The 15,960-nt window shown below is 34.8% G+C and overlaps 1 protein-coding gene across 1 annotated transcript; it reads right to left on the reverse strand.

The window, feature by feature from the left end:
- Positions 1–6,516: 6,516 nt before the first annotated feature.
- Positions 6,517–7,668, reverse strand: LOC119666005. The gene has a single exon (XM_038075266.1). It carries the CDS (start codon positions 7,666–7,668, stop codon positions 6,517–6,519), a length of 1,152 nt encoding a protein of 383 aa, XP_037931194.1.
- Positions 7,669–15,960: the final 8,292 nt, after the last annotated feature.

Here is a 15,960-nt window from a genome sequence, read left to right on the forward strand (position 1 = left end):
AAAAAAAAAAAAAAAAAAATTTATCAATTGTTGTTATCGACAGGTCGTTGTGAATTAAATTTGTAAACGCAGAGAAAAAATGTTTATATTCGCTGTATTTACTATCAAATCTTGGCAATTTCAATGCTGGTAAACGACTATGATGTGAGGAGTTGTTTAAAATCGACGAATTCAATACACTTGATTCATGTATCGGCTTTATTTTTTGATTGTTGATTGTGGACACAATAAGTGATTTTATGCTGAGATATATGTCCTCTAATTTGCTACGCCTATCATCATCCGGACATGCTCGTTCAATTTTACTTTGTATTTGACAAACTTCTGTAAAATACGATTCCAAAATTTGCAGTCGACATTCTAAAATGTTAACATCCACAAACGCTAATTCCTTCTCTACTTTCGCCTTTATGCTTAGCATGTTTCGTTCCACTGATGTTCGCTCTTGTTTTAGTGAAGAGAGTTGCTCAGTTACTGAGTCATTTCTTCGACGAGTCATTTTTGCAAGTAAAACAATAAGTATAATTAATTTCCAAAAGAGTGTGATGATATGCACGCAATTGAGTCGAGTGTGTTTAAAAACCGCTGAATACGAATTTCACTCAAATGCACATGTGCTTGGGTACAAAGTCCGAATAGCGAACTGTTCAAAGTGCCGCTTTTTCAACCAAATAAACAATTAAGACAGCTCTCGATGCCGCCCGTCCTGTCACGGTCGCCAAAAATGTTGGAGATTGTTGATCGCACAGCACGAATCTGCAGACCACCAAAGCACCAAACCAAGTTCGATAAATTTCAAATAATAATTTATTTGCACAACAAATAATTTGGTTCGATTTTAATTCAACGTAATAATTTATTTATTGAATAATACAAGCAACTATGTATAACAAATATAAAGAGAAAAACAACCGCCACCGATTTGACATCTGATCATGCTGCGATCTTAAGCACAACTGCACCAAAGCGAAATTGCAAAATGTACAAGAGCGCATTAAGAGCGCGATGCGCTGTGTTGATTATCTTGATTTCCTACAACAAGTCCTATAAAACATCTGTGAGTTTATTTGGAAAATAAGATTCGCCAGCATATGTTTTCCAGCAAGGATATAGTAAAAACGTCATCAAACAAGAATGACTGGAAATAAACGCACAGGATACTGCAAAGTTATTAAATGCAGAGGTAATCCCACAGGCTATTAAATTTAAGATTTTTGTGAATTTTATTGTTTTAATGTAAATATTAACAAATATTCGTAGACTTTTTCTGCTTCAAAAATTGCTACTTTTGCATATAATTGTGTTAAATTTTTTTTTTGAAGAATAACTGTTAATTTTTTATATTGGAACTTTATTGTTGTTTCTTTGGTTAAAATAAATTAGGAAATAAAAATGAATTTGAGTAAAAATTAAAAAAGTTATGCATAATTTAAAAAAAATTTTGTGAATATCCGTAGACTTTTTCTACTATGTGTATATATTTAATACTTTTGACGTAAGTGCACACCTCGGCATTAATTTTTTTTATTTTTGCAATTTTTAAATTAATTATTGAATCTTTCTAAAAACAAAACTAACAGTAAATGGATCAAATCTTAAAATTAAATTTATTTTTTTCCCTAAACCACTGCTTTGGAAAAAACTATTGAGACATTAAATTACTTATAATAAGATAAGACTGAAAATTAAAATTGAAATTAGAATTAAAATTAAAAAAACTAAAATTAATTTAAAATTAAAATCAATTCAAAAAATCATATTCAATTCAATTAAATAAAATTTATAATATTTTAAATCAAATAAAAATTTAGAAAGTTAACAGATGTTAATGGTGTCCTTCTTTTTTAGACGTCTGTGGCCTTTGTTCAGTAGCAGCATGTAAGCTGATTGGGTAGGATGATCTTCTAACTTTAAGAGGTGCTGACAGCTACATCGACCAGCTTCTTCTATTACTGTTGGCACGCTCAAATCTCTATGAAGGCTAGCATTTTACATAAACCACGGTGCACCTGTTATCATTCTTAGGGTTTTAGATTGCAGCCGTTGTAGTTTTTCAATATTTGATGGCATCGCTGTTCCTCAAAGTTGAATTCCGTAACTCCATATAGGTTTTATATCGACTTGTATAGCAGAATTTTGTTTCAAGTGGTAGCTTAGATGACGTGACCATAAGCCAATTCAATGAACTTAATTTTATATTTATTTGTGTCTTTTTAGCCTCTATGTGTTTGTTCCACGTTAAACGTTTAACTAGATGTATCCTTAAATATTTTACATAGTCGCTCGAAGGTACTTTTTGCTCATTTATTGTAATATTGGGACAGTTTCCTGGTCTTAGAACAAATGTTACATGAGTACTTTTTTGTTCATTGACTTTGATACGACATACTGATAACCATTGCTCGAGTTGGTGAACATGCTCTTGAGGCATGCGTTTTGCGATTGCAAGGTTTTTGTGTGCACTTAGTATTGCTGTATCGTCAGCAAATGTTGCAGTTAAAGTGTTTTCCGAAGTTGGCATATCACTTGTATACAATAAGTATAATAACGGACCTATTACACTTCCTTGAGGAAATTCTGATATATCTATAAATATAGAAGTGCAATATTGTTTATTTTCAAATGCATTTCTAACGAATGATGCAGTACGATGGACTTGTTCAATCGTACTTTATTTAGATCTGAAGCCGAATTGATATTCCGGAATCATTTCGTTAGCTGAAAGTATTGGCATTAATTTTGCTATTAGCAGTTTTTCAAATATTTTTGATTAACTGAAAGGACGCTAATTAAACATTAATGTGACAATTATATATTGCAAGCAAATATGGATTGTATGGAACGACATAACGATTATCTAAGGACTATCGACCGGACAATTTTGTCATTTTCACATAAAGTTATCAAAATGTGAGCATAAGGCAAACCTCTTTTGAAATTCGATTATATATATAAGAGCCTCAACTTTGCCAAATGTCAGATATGAGTTCTTTTAACTTCGATTTAAATACACGCACAACTATTTCTGGTCTAAAATGAGATGATTCATTAGCATCCATATTATATACAATTTCCGGCCAATTCGGGTAGCAAGTCATTGTAACAAAATGTGGTGACTTGCCGGTGCTGAACAATTGACATTGCATCTAAGTAATTTTGATACATGTTTCTCGGAGACCCAGTGAAGGATAAAGGTAAAATTACTTTACGACCTAAGCTACCATCTCCTACCTGATTCGTTTGCAAATAATCAGTAATATTGTTATACACATCTGCCCTCAAATTCACTTAATTCTGTCTTATAAAATGTAGTCTACATTCTTCTATTTTCACATACATATCAAAAATGTACTGCAAAAATAGTTTTTGCGATTTATGCAAAAAGCTAAATTGATTCCTTATTGCAAATCTGAAACATGCAAATTGCAACATTGTAACTTTATTTCGAATCTGTCTACCATTAGAATTCTGTTGCACGTTATGCGATATATTACTGTGTCAACCAAAATCTCCATTTGGGAATAGTAAAAGATATGCCAATGGAACCAAAGCAGAATCTAATACTGATGCATTCTTAATCACACCATTTGTTTTTGAAAAAGATATCATATTTCTCTCAAATAGTCGTTCACCATCTACAGTCGTAAATATAACAGCAATATCAGTTCGAGTTGGATAAATGGATTAATTCTATCCAATTCCACAAAAATTTGTTTCATAACAGCATTGCAAGTTTTATTTGATTGCTCTCTCATTCTATATTAAACACCTGTATCGACATCGTAAATATACAACTGGACATAATTTGGCGTACGATCACATGCTGTAACCATGGCTCCGGCTCTGTGATGAAATATGTCGTGAATTTTGAAATGATAAATTCCTCTTAAAACTGTGTCAGAAATATTAGCTTCCGAGCATAGGCCGAATATTATCGAAATAATTTTTGGACTTTTTCTTTATATTTTTATCATTTGATGTGAGACCGTCGGAAGATGAACTTTACCCTTATAGCAACTCATTTGGAAGGAATTTCTTTTACGCATTGTAGACTCTGAAGCAAAATGATTAGGTAAACAATGCCTACAAACCAAGTTCATAGAACGAATATGAAAGGGATCGAAATTAGGCGGTATTTCAACCAATGCACATTTGAACGAATTTCGCAAAGGAACTGAATTATTATTAACATTATCATCAACTTGAATTTAATTTAAATTTTTAGTATTAATTAAATTTCGTGTTCTACTCAATTGTATAGTAATAGTAGTATTTTTTTTTTTAGTAAAATTTTTTTTTTTAGTAGTATTTTTTATTTATTTTAGTTCAAAAACAATATAATATTTTAATCTTAAAACTAATCTTACACTTTAATTTATGTTATTACAAAATTAATTACAAAATATTTACACATTATAATATTGTTACTTATTGAACTAAAGGCATGGCCCAAATGCAGTCTGCCAACAAACTAATTAACTAATAATGAAATGTTCTAAATCTAATTAAAGTATATTTTACATAATATTAAAGTAGAATTGTACATATTTTTCTTGTTCTTATTCTATTTTATTTAAAACTAAAAATTTTCATTTATTGTTCTGTGTCTGTAATTAATTGCATCGTTAACATAGCCAGAGAGTGCGGTCCAGTTTTCCCCGTTTATTAAGAGAGTAGACGTGAAAATTGCCCAACAGCCGGTACTGCGGCCAGAAGAGACATATTGTACCAGTTTCACTATTGATTAAACAAAGCCCCTTAAAGCTTTGTGAATAAAGTCTAGAACTAAATCTAAATCTCATCAGCTTTTTCATTTCCCAAAACTCCTCTGTGGTCCGGAACCCAGTAAAGGCTTACCTTATTCCGAGCTGCAAGTGATTGCAGAAGCTCGTAACACTCAAGGACCTGTTTTGATTTGAAAGTCCAAGAAGAAAGAGCTTTAAGAGCAGCCTGGCTGTCAGAGTAAATAACGATTTTCGAACCAGAAGATTTTTTGATTAAATTGGATCTTACGCATAAGTTGATTGCGTGGATTTCAGCTTGGAAGACAGTCGGCCATGTGCCCATTGTCTCCGAAATGCTGGTGTTGGGTCCATATACACCAGCGCCAGTGCCTTCATCCATCTTTGATCCATCTGTGTACCAAACCAAACTTTTTGGGTCAACCTGTGGGCCTCCATTCTCCCACGTTGAATGTGATGGTAGGTGTACCTCAAATTTTTTGCCAAAATGAAGGAGTTCTGTTGTATAGTCTCCATCGCATTGAGGAATTGTTCATGTGGAGTTTTAGTCGAAGCGCACTAAGCGCAGCCGTAGATTGAATGTGTATGTGCAGAGGTGTCAATCCAAGTATTGCCTCAAGTGCTGCAGTTGGACTTGTCCTCATAGCACCTGTCATTAAGAGACACGCTAATCTCTGGAGCTTCATGCAAACAGCAATAGATCCAGCCTGTGTGACCTTTTGCCACCAAACCAGGCAACCATATGTCATGGTAGGACGTACTACTGCCTGATATATCCAAAATATAATCTTTGGGTTTAGGCCCCAAGTTTTACCTATACAGTACCGTGTTGTCCATAAAGCCCATAATGCTTTGTTATATACTTAATTTAAGTGTGAACTCCAAGTGAGTTTACTATCTAGGACAACACCTAGGTACTTTGTTTCACTGGAGAGAGAAATATTAGTGTTTCCTAAACGTACGGGACCTATGTTTAGTTTACGTTTGAGTGTGAAAGGCACAACAACAGTTTTCTCCAGATTTATGAAGAGACCCTCACCTTCGCACCACGCTAAAATGCGTCGAAGGTGTCCTTCCAAGATCTCTGATAGACTGCTACCATGCTTTCCCGATACTATTATAACTAGATCGTCTGCATACCCAATGGCGTCACAACCAATATTCTCCAATAAGATTAAAAGTTCATCGACAACCACTGACCAGAGCAAAGGAGACAGTATTCCACCCTGTGGGCAACCTTTTGCGGCCTCAACAGCTACAGACGTTCTACCTAAGGTTGATGTAATTTTTCTGTTTTGAAGCATCGCCTCAATCCAGGAAATAACATTAAAATCAACATTTCTGTTAGTTAAGGCATTCGAGATCGAGCCATAATGCACAATGCACAAAGCGCAATTTCTTTGTTTTTGTGGGCCTGCTCAATTTTCCTGACCAAGTTATGTAAGGCCAATTCGGTAGATTTTCCTTTGGAATAAGCGAATTGAGTTTTGTGAAGAGGTTGACTTTTAGACAATTCTGTACGAATATAGATATCTATGAGTCTTTCCATAGTTTTCAGGAGGAAGGATGAGAGACTAATCGGTCTATACGATTTAGCGTCATCACTTGGTCTATTACCATTTTTTGGTATAAATACCACTTTCACTTCTCTCCAAGCTTCAGGTATATGCTTCCAGCATAGGTTTGCCCTAAAAAGCACCTTTAAAGGATTGATAAGAACGTCTATGCCATTTTGTATGTCTCCATCGCATTGAGGAATTGTTCATGTGGAGTTTTAGTCGAAGCGCACTAAGCGCAGCCGTAGATTGAATGTGTATGCCGGGAAGATACCATCACTTCCTGGTAACTTGAAGGGACTGAAAGAATTAACTGCCCATCTGATTTTATCAATGCCAAAAATGATACCAGATAGCGACCTTAATTGATTGTCTGGTTGTTCATAACTTAACGTGCGCCTATCTATGGATGCATCACATAAGATCGATCCTGGAAAGTGCACATGTAGTAAATGTTGTAAAATTTCCCTTCCATTTGTTGTGTAGAGGCCATCACTCTTTTTCAATAGACCAATGTCATTTGAATGAGATTTTCTCAACACTTTATGAAGGCGAGCCATTTGCGGAGTGTTGTCAACACTGTCACAGAAAGTTTTCCATGATTTCCGTTTAGATTTTCTAATCTCATTGTTGTAGGCAGTCAAGGATGTTTTATAGTCTACCCACACCCCTGATCGCTTCGCTGAATTAAAAAGCTTCCTAACCTCCCTGCGCATTTCTTCAAGCCTGCTGTTCCACCATGGCACATCCCGTCTGGATGTACGTGGTTCAACCTTACATGCATCTTCATGCGCCTGAGAGATAACAGAGTTTATTTGATCTGCTGCTAATTCAAGTTCATCAATATGACTGATTGAATTCAGTAATTGATCCTCCTTACTAGTTAAGGAAAGTCTAAAGATTTCCCAGTTGATACACTTACGTGCAGCTGGCGAATTTTTATGTAAAATCTGGCCCGGCAGTTCGAAAAGAATATGACTACTACTACTAAGGTATTCTAAAAGCATTTGCCCTCTTCTATTTATGTTAGTACTACCCCATAAGGTATGGTGCGCATTAGCGTCGCAACCAATTATAAATTGTAAATTATTAGATTTGCAATAACTTACCAAGTTTGTGACTGCTTCAGGTGGTGCTTCATCTGCATCGCCTGGAAAGTAGGCCGATGCGATCACGATCTCTCGTGTTCCGCACTCCGTCGGGACCTCAAAAATGGCCGACACCAAGTCCCTCTGGATGAAATCTGGAATTGGAATACAGTTAACATTTTTGTTTACTAGTATAGCAGTTCTAGGCGACTCTATGTCACGTTTATATATCAACTTACTTGATTGACGTTGAAGGCTTTTATATGCCCACCGACTGTCCATGGCTCCTCAATAAGCGCTATGGCCAGTCTTTTTGTGGCGAAGGTCCTGCACAAGGTAGCCGATGCTCCTTTCGCGTGGTGCAGCTTCGCCTGTAACACCCCTATGGTGCTGATTTTGGTTGAGTTTTATTAAGAGAGCGTTCGACTTCCTTCTGACCAGTGAGTTCAAGGATGTATCGTCGACAGCAAAGACGATGTGGAGCAGTGAACCTTTTGCGGTCCGCTGTAATACTTTCCAGGTGCTTGCTTTAATCCTGTTCTGGGCCTCAATTGTGATAAGAACCTTGGTGTTTTCAAAATCGCAACTGTGCGGAAAGTTCCTCGCACTAGGTGTGTTTTTGGGAACACCGACTCTTCAACCACTTTGGCGCCCAGTTTAGCTGTTGTTGCAATAACTGCCGCATTTTTACGGACCCATTCAGCCGTTTGGTTATTTGTGCACACCACCATGAGCCATCCCGTGCGAGGGAAAAACCTTCAAATTCTGGTTTAACCTCGTCTGACGCCAACTCTATGGCAGTCTCAATTATGGCCTCCTGTAGCTGTGCAATCTGTTGCCTGTTTAGGGGCACTTAGCCAAATCAAAAGGAACAAATCCTAATTTGATCGCCTTAACCTGACTGGCTACTTGGCTGAAAGAGGGTTTACTCGATCCCTGAATCGAGGTGTTTTGCTTTGGTTTCTTACCAGCTGGCATGACCATGTCGTCAGATAAAGCCCTTTTAGCTGGCGCACGAGTTGGAAGTTTAGACACCATGTCTACCACATCCTAGACCACATCCCTAGAGTGTCCCTGGCTCATGTAAGCCTTTAACCTTCTGCATTGAGTTCAGTTTTACAAAACCCTTCTGGTCATGTAAACTGATCCCTTTCATACAAACATTGACAACAGTAGCACCTGACTGTTCAGAACAGAGACTGACTCCATCAATATCAATAGAGGCAGCATCAGACCCTTCAGTTTCTGTGCTGCTAGCATCAGTATACTGTGGAAAAACAACATTTTCCACAGCGTGTATATTTTTGCAGATGTGCCCAACAGCACCATCTACAAAAGGTTCACTGACCTGTGACACAACAGTCGACTGGTCGTTGTTAATTCCCTGCTCGACAGCAGTAGTGTTTGATGCGATAAGGGTACCATCATCCCCTTTAGTTTGTTTATTAGATGTATCCATATGATATTCCACGAGTATTAGGGAAGTATAAAGTCGCCATCGGCAGAGCCCATTTACCGACAGAAGGCAAATTGAAAGCGGAGGTCGCCTGGTATCCGCAGTTCGCTATTAAGGTCATCACTAGCCCCGTGACCAAGCTCCTACAGGCATAGCTGTTCCACCGTAGATTGGGGGGTTGTTCGGGTCTCATTCATACATTCACACATACTACACCATACATCCTTATATAACAATTTTAGACTAGAGACAAAACCTATAGATTGTTTCATATCTTCATTCAAACCCAGGGTGTTTTCCTTCACCCCGTTTAATGCCTCTATTATTTCCTTCTCTGTAAGAGTGTGCTTCCTATAGAATTTGTAGCGCATTTCTTTCAGAATTGGACATAATCCAATAAAGTGTATTATGTCCTCTGGCTGGTCTAAATTACATAATGAACAATGTGTTGAATTTACTTGCACATATGGTCTATAGTTTAACTTAAGGAGTTCGCCCCGAGTTTTAAAAATCTGGCTGATAGTTCCAATAGTATAATCATCCTTAAAATAATTCCGATGGCGTAATTCATATTCCAACCTTTTGTAAGCATGTCTATAATCACTTGCCCTTGCTGCCAACGTAAATTTAGCTCTTTCATTCGCCATAATTTTTATCAATAGTTTTTTTTGCCACGAACGCCATACTTCTCTATTTTCGAGCAAGAATACCTCATCATGCGTATTAGCCAGTGATTGCCATTTTTCAACAAAACCTGTCTTCGTATTTGCGAGGAATCTTGCCAGAATTTTAGGGAGTCTATTGTCACTCATATTCATGACGTTATTTATATATTTAAAATGTAGTTTTAGCGTCTCTATATATAAAGTTGACAATCCTGTTTCTAAATGCAGCATATGATTGGGCGTGTTTTGTGGTAACTTGAATATTCTTTTTATGAAGTACCTTTGAAGCATTTCTACTTCGTTAAATTCGTCTATTTCCCATACCTGTGCTGCATAAAAGAGGATTGATCTTACCGCCGCTTTAAATACTTGAAACTTTACCGAGAGCGCAACCTCGTTTTTTCCTAAAATTACTTTCCATGACGAGTTTATTGCTTTTCTGGCTTCAATTAACTTTTTACTAAGATGTAAATATTTGTATTCCTTCACTACTTCTAACGCTTCACCATTTAAGTTCCAAATTTCATTTTTCATAAGCTTCCTGCAATTCCTTTTGAATATCATAATTTTAGATTTAGAAATATTTATTTTAAGTTTCCGTATCATACAGTAGGAATATAATACATTGATCATAGTTTGCATCTTTAAAGGTGAGTCCGCCATAAGTACTAAATCATCTGCATATAATAGTAATTTAATACATGTTCCATTTATTAAGATACCTTCGGAAAGATAATTGTTTAAATCGTCTATGAACAACGCAAAAAGAAGAGGGCTTATCAAGCAACCCTGTTTTACTCCTGTGTTCGAAGAAAACCACTTAGAAAGACTGTTTCCATCCCATACTGCTGCAGTCGTGTTACAATATAACGCCCTCAGTATGTTTAGCATTTTTGTAGATACACCATAATTACTTAATTTATAAAACATAGCATCTCTGTCGATAGAATCAATTGCGGCTTTAAAGTCTACAAAAAACACGTACAATTTTTTCCCTTTTTCAACGTATAATTTTGCAATATTTGTCAGAATAAAAACATTGTCCACAGTTGAGTAACCTCGCCTGAAGCCTGCTTGGAATTCACTTAGTAGTTTTTTATCGTCAACCCAACTTTGCAGACATTGATGTAATATGCCTGTAAATACTTTTGCTATCGAATTTAAAAATGATATTCCTCTATAATTTTTTACTTCATGCGGATCACCTCCTTTAAATAGTGGAAAAACTATTGAATTTTTAAAACATCCCGGTACTTCTGCATTATCGTATATATAGTTGAAAATCTCTGTAATCCTTGTGATACCTTTAGCTAAAGCAAATTTTAAAAATTCTGCTGGAATTCTATCTTCACCAGGCGCTTTATTTTCTTTGCAACGCTCTAAAACCTCTGTTAATTCAACTACCTCGATTTTTTGTCTAATTCATTGATTTGAGTTAGTGGTTCTGCGTAGCTAAAACGACTTATATTCTCCGTTGTACTTAAAAGTTTTTCAAAATAAGTACCTAGAACGTCAGAATTAAGATGCACTGACTTACTGAAGTTTATGCCATTTACTTTACGTACATTATTCCAAAAGCTTTTGGAGTCTTTTACTGATGATAATGATAAGGCAAGATTATTAGTGTGTTGGATTCTTTTATTATAGCAAATAATTCTGTAACCGTTTTTGGCTGTCTTATACTCATTCCAATCTGAGACTAGGCCCCTTTTTCTCGCCATCTTTAAGTTATTAAAACAGTTTGTCCTTGCAATTTCACACTCTTTATCGAACCAATCTTTATTCCATTTTCTCTTCGTTGGCCCTTGTTGAAATGGACTAGTAGCTTCATTTATTGCTGTTGTAAGTGCTGCTATCATTTCATCAGCTGTAGCTTCACATATTACATTACTGTTCAATAATTGGTCAAGATTAATCTAATATAAGTTCAAATATTGTTTTTTCCATTTAAGCTTAGGTAGTAGTTAATTTTATTTACAATGTAGTCTACTTCATTTTCTAAGAAAGTTTCATACAATAAAAATACATCAAAATCATTTAAATACTTAAAAAAATCATTATATATTAGCTTATTTTTAAGACCTGCTACATTATATGATAAGATTTTACAAGTAAATTCTGTTTTTAACTCTACATTATTTTCTATATGAGCATTAATATTATTAGTTTCATTACTTCTGTGTTCACAATATCTTAAATATGCAGATTGTGAACTATTTAGTTTTTTGATTTTTCCAGTAAATAACTATAGCTTAAATCTAAAGTATCTATTCTATCACCATAAACTTTTTTTAGAACGTCATTAGCTGGCTGCTTATTATTTACTAAAATATCTGCGCTGTTGAAATACATCCATTTGCCGTCTATCTTAATGGAATCATTGCGTACAAATACCTTTTGACCATTGTCCAACGACATGAGCTGCTTTTTCAACTGCATTAAAGCCCGTTTTTTCTGAAGCTGCACCTCACTCAAATCTCTCTCAATATATATCTTTGAACCCACCAGTTTTTTTTTACTTCTGAGCACCTGCTGCGCCATCTCAGTGGTATCAAGACTTACGATGATGTTCATTTTATTGTTTTTTTCGTACATTAATCGCGTATTTTGAATTGATATATCGTAAAGCCCCAACTTATCATTGCATAGTTTTTTGAATGCGTTATTTGGCGATTCTTCTTTAACCATGCCTTTCACTATCAAGTTTCGCTTCTTCTTTTCTATAACTATTTTGTTGAGTTCTTTTCGATCCAGGTCTCTATCTTTTTTTAACTGCTCAACTTCCATCTTAAGCCTCTGGTTTTCGAACTCTTCAATTTTATTCAGCATTTGTTTTTTCATGACTTCGATGTCTGCTTTCGACGCTAGTTGTAGTATTTTTTTATTGACTTTGCTTTCACTGCTTTGGATTGCTTTTAAAATGTCTTGCAATGAAATGTCGGGCGATGTTTCAGCCAGTTTTCTTTTTGCGGATTGGCTTATCAAAGACGTATTCGGCGGTGTTCTTTCTATGTTGAATTAAGAATTAGAGTTTTTAGATACAAAATATTTTTTATGAAGCTATTAAAGTCTTTTCAAATATTATTGTTTAAACTTAATTTACGGTCTACTTTCAGGTATTTTACAACACAAGCACGTATAGTGGTGACAACAACCCCTGTTCTTAAAAAAAAAAAAAAACAAAAAAAGCTTGATAGTTAGTTTGAAAGCTGGTTTTGAATATCGGAATATAACACGGCGAATATAAATACTTTTCGCTTGTTTTTATAAGGAACTGTAATTCTGGTTCTTGTCTGGCGAAGTCTCAATTTTAAATCATAAAGTGCATTTACTTATTGGTTCACTTAATTCACTGAACTCAATAGCACTGCGTTAGCAGACACTTTTAATTGTTAGTAAATTTTCGAGTATCACTAATTAAACACAATTATACCAATAAATTTTAAAAAATACCCCGCGCTCGAGAACTTTTAATACTTCGCTTTATTAGGGTTACCAAATACTTTTTTTACTCAATTGTATATTTTCTCTATTTCTTTGTCTCTGTACTGATTAGCAATATATATCAGCTACCGAACATACAAATTACGTTCACAATTTTATGCACAAATTGAAAGTAAAGAAAAAAATAAACTCCCCAATAATAAAGAAAGCAATGGGATATCGTCAAATCACATGAAGAAATTACCTCTCGAATTGAAGTGTTGTTAATGTCGATTCAACCAACTAATTTACCTTGGAAAAAAAAATGGTAAAAAATTTAACTATCACACAATGCACTTGAAATTAATCTGAAAATTTCAAACTCACCAAAATAAAACGAATGATATCGAAGGGTATTTCCACTTCAATGTGTTTTTTTTCACAAACAATACTTGACATTAGCTGCGTTTCAGCAAACATGATCCGCTCAATTTTACATGCAAAACAAAAACAATGGGGTGAACCAGCAATTGATCTGGTTCACTTTCTGGTTCAATGTGGAATGTACGTAAAAGATAAGAGTGGAACGTATTTTAATGCAAATGAGGTTGGCAATGCGATGCAACGGTGTAGTAAAATTACAAACAAATAAATGTACATTTATATTTATTTATTTATTATTTATTTTATGTTCTTATTTATTTAGTATGTCATTATTATTTATTTCTTTATTTAAAGTAATGTTTTAATTATTACTATTACTATTATTACTTTAATTATTTACGTTTTATTATTATTAAAAAAGTGTTGTTTGATAATTTATTAAAATCAATTAATTTGTAATGAATATATATAAATTAAGTTGAATACATTTATTTAATTAAAACAAAACAATACATAAGGAAATAGACTCTCCAACATACATGTTTATAAAAAAACCATTGCAAACTGCCATCAAGTTTAAGCTATATTCATGCTTCCTTTTGAAATAAGCCTAATTGCTATAGTGAGGTGTATTTATTTTAACATGTGTGCTGTATATGCAACCAATCACGAACGGAAATTTTTTCGTATATTCCAATTTTGTACTATTAGCAAGTGCGTATTTTATAAATAAGTGTCTAATTGATATAAGCTAAACACTAGTTCTTTCAATTATTCTCCATACAGAAGATTTTGGTATGCCAAAACAAATTCCAAATTCGCGAAAAGTATTTATATTTGCCATATACCACAAAAAAATATAAATTTCCTTCATTGCTCTCGTCCAATTGTGACCACCACGGTTATTTTGTATTTGCTGATTGAATTTTATTATCAAATCTATTAAAATATGAAACATATAACACTTCGTTCAATAATGTGTGTGACTGACACATAGATGGCGACACTAATACTAAATAAATATTTTTTTTCGAAAGTGGCAACCTTTTTAGGCTTACTGTCAAAATCATATGTTAATCCGACCATTTCTTTACAAGTTACAGTGCTTTAAGTGACGCTACTTTTGAGTTTTCAAAAAAAAATGAATTCAAAGCAATTCCGTGTGCTGATTTATCATTGTTTTTTAATGAAAAAAAATACTGTTCAATGCCAGGAATGGCTAAAAAAACATTATTCGGACTCTGCTCCATCAAAAAGAAGCATTTGTTATTGGTATGCCGAATTCAAACGTGGTCGTAAAGACACCGATGACATTCCATCTACTGGACGGCCAAATGACGCTGTTATTCCGGAAAACGTTGAAAAAACACTGAAAATCATTATGTCCGACCATAAAGTGAAAGTGAAAGTGAGGGAGATTGCTGCCATTCTACAGATATCAGCAGGCAGTGTACACACCATAATACACGAACATTTGGGTATGAAAAAGGTGTTTTCCAAATGGGTGCCGCGTTTGCTCACACCGGACCAAAAACAACAACGAATCGATGATTCAAAGAGCTGTTGCATGGATCCACCATTTCACTCCAGAGTCAAATCGGCAGTCTGCTGAGTGGCATGCAGCCGGTGGCTGGCAAGGTTATGGCGTCTGTATTTTGGGATGCGCATGGAATAATATTCATCAACTATCTCCAGAAGGGGAAGACCATCAACAGCGACTATTATATAGCGTTATTGGAGCGTTTGAAAGACAAAATCGCAAAGAAACGGCCTCATATTGCGAAGAAAGTAGTTGTTCCACCAAGACAATGCACCGTGTCACAATTCGATGAAAACGATGGCAAAATTGAACGAATTGAGCTACAAATTGCTGCCGCACCCACCGTATTCTCCAGATCTGGCCCCCAGCGACTACTGGCTCTTCGCAGGCCTCAAAAAGATGCTCCGTGGTAAGAGATTTGGCTCAAATGATGAAGTAATCGCCGAAACTAACGCCTATTTTGAAGGCAAAGAAAAATCGTTTTACAAAGGCGTTATCGAAAGATTGCAAAAGCGTTGGAATGATTGTATCTCCCTAAAAGGGGACTATGTTATGTTGATGAATAAAAACGAATTTTGGCAAAAAAATGTGTTTTAATTAGTTAGTCACACACATTATTGAACGAAGTGTTATAGCAATTGTATTTTTTATGCGCAAATACCAATCAAATAGTCTTTAACGGAACAATTATTGATCGTTTCCATAAAATTTCCACTATATCCATGCTGATGCACTTCATCCCCTGAGCTTAATAAACTTGGACTAGTGTTTAAAAAGAAAATGGAGGAGTCAGTTTTGCTCGATAATTCTAATAAAATCTGAAATTTTCATTTATTTACTACAGAATTAAATTTAAGTTTTTAAGTAAATACTAAATAAAAATTTACATTTCATACTTCAGACATTTCAACAGATTTTATTTATTTTCCATTTTTTAGATTTTTTGTATTCAAAGTTTTCTCTCTTTTTTTTAGCGCCAAAATTATTCACACAAATTAAAAAATTTTGTACACAAACCCAACTGGCATATTTCATGCGTTGCCAATTATTTTCAAACGTGATCCGTATCGTTCCAGCAAAGATGATCCAGATCATTGAGCGGATCA

Source organism: Teleopsis dalmanni, chromosome 1, assembly GCF_002237135.1.
Source record: "Teleopsis dalmanni isolate 2A chromosome 1, ASM223713v2, whole genome shotgun sequence".
In the NCBI taxonomy this organism is placed as follows: Eukaryota; Metazoa; Arthropoda; class Insecta; order Diptera; family Diopsidae; genus Teleopsis; species Teleopsis dalmanni.

What these genes read in the sequence shown, in the direction of transcription:
- LOC119666005 (XM_038075266.1), bottom strand. Translation starts at nt 7,668, where the DNA reads ATGGACAGTCGGTGGGCATATAAAAGCCTTCAACGTCAATCAAGTAAG.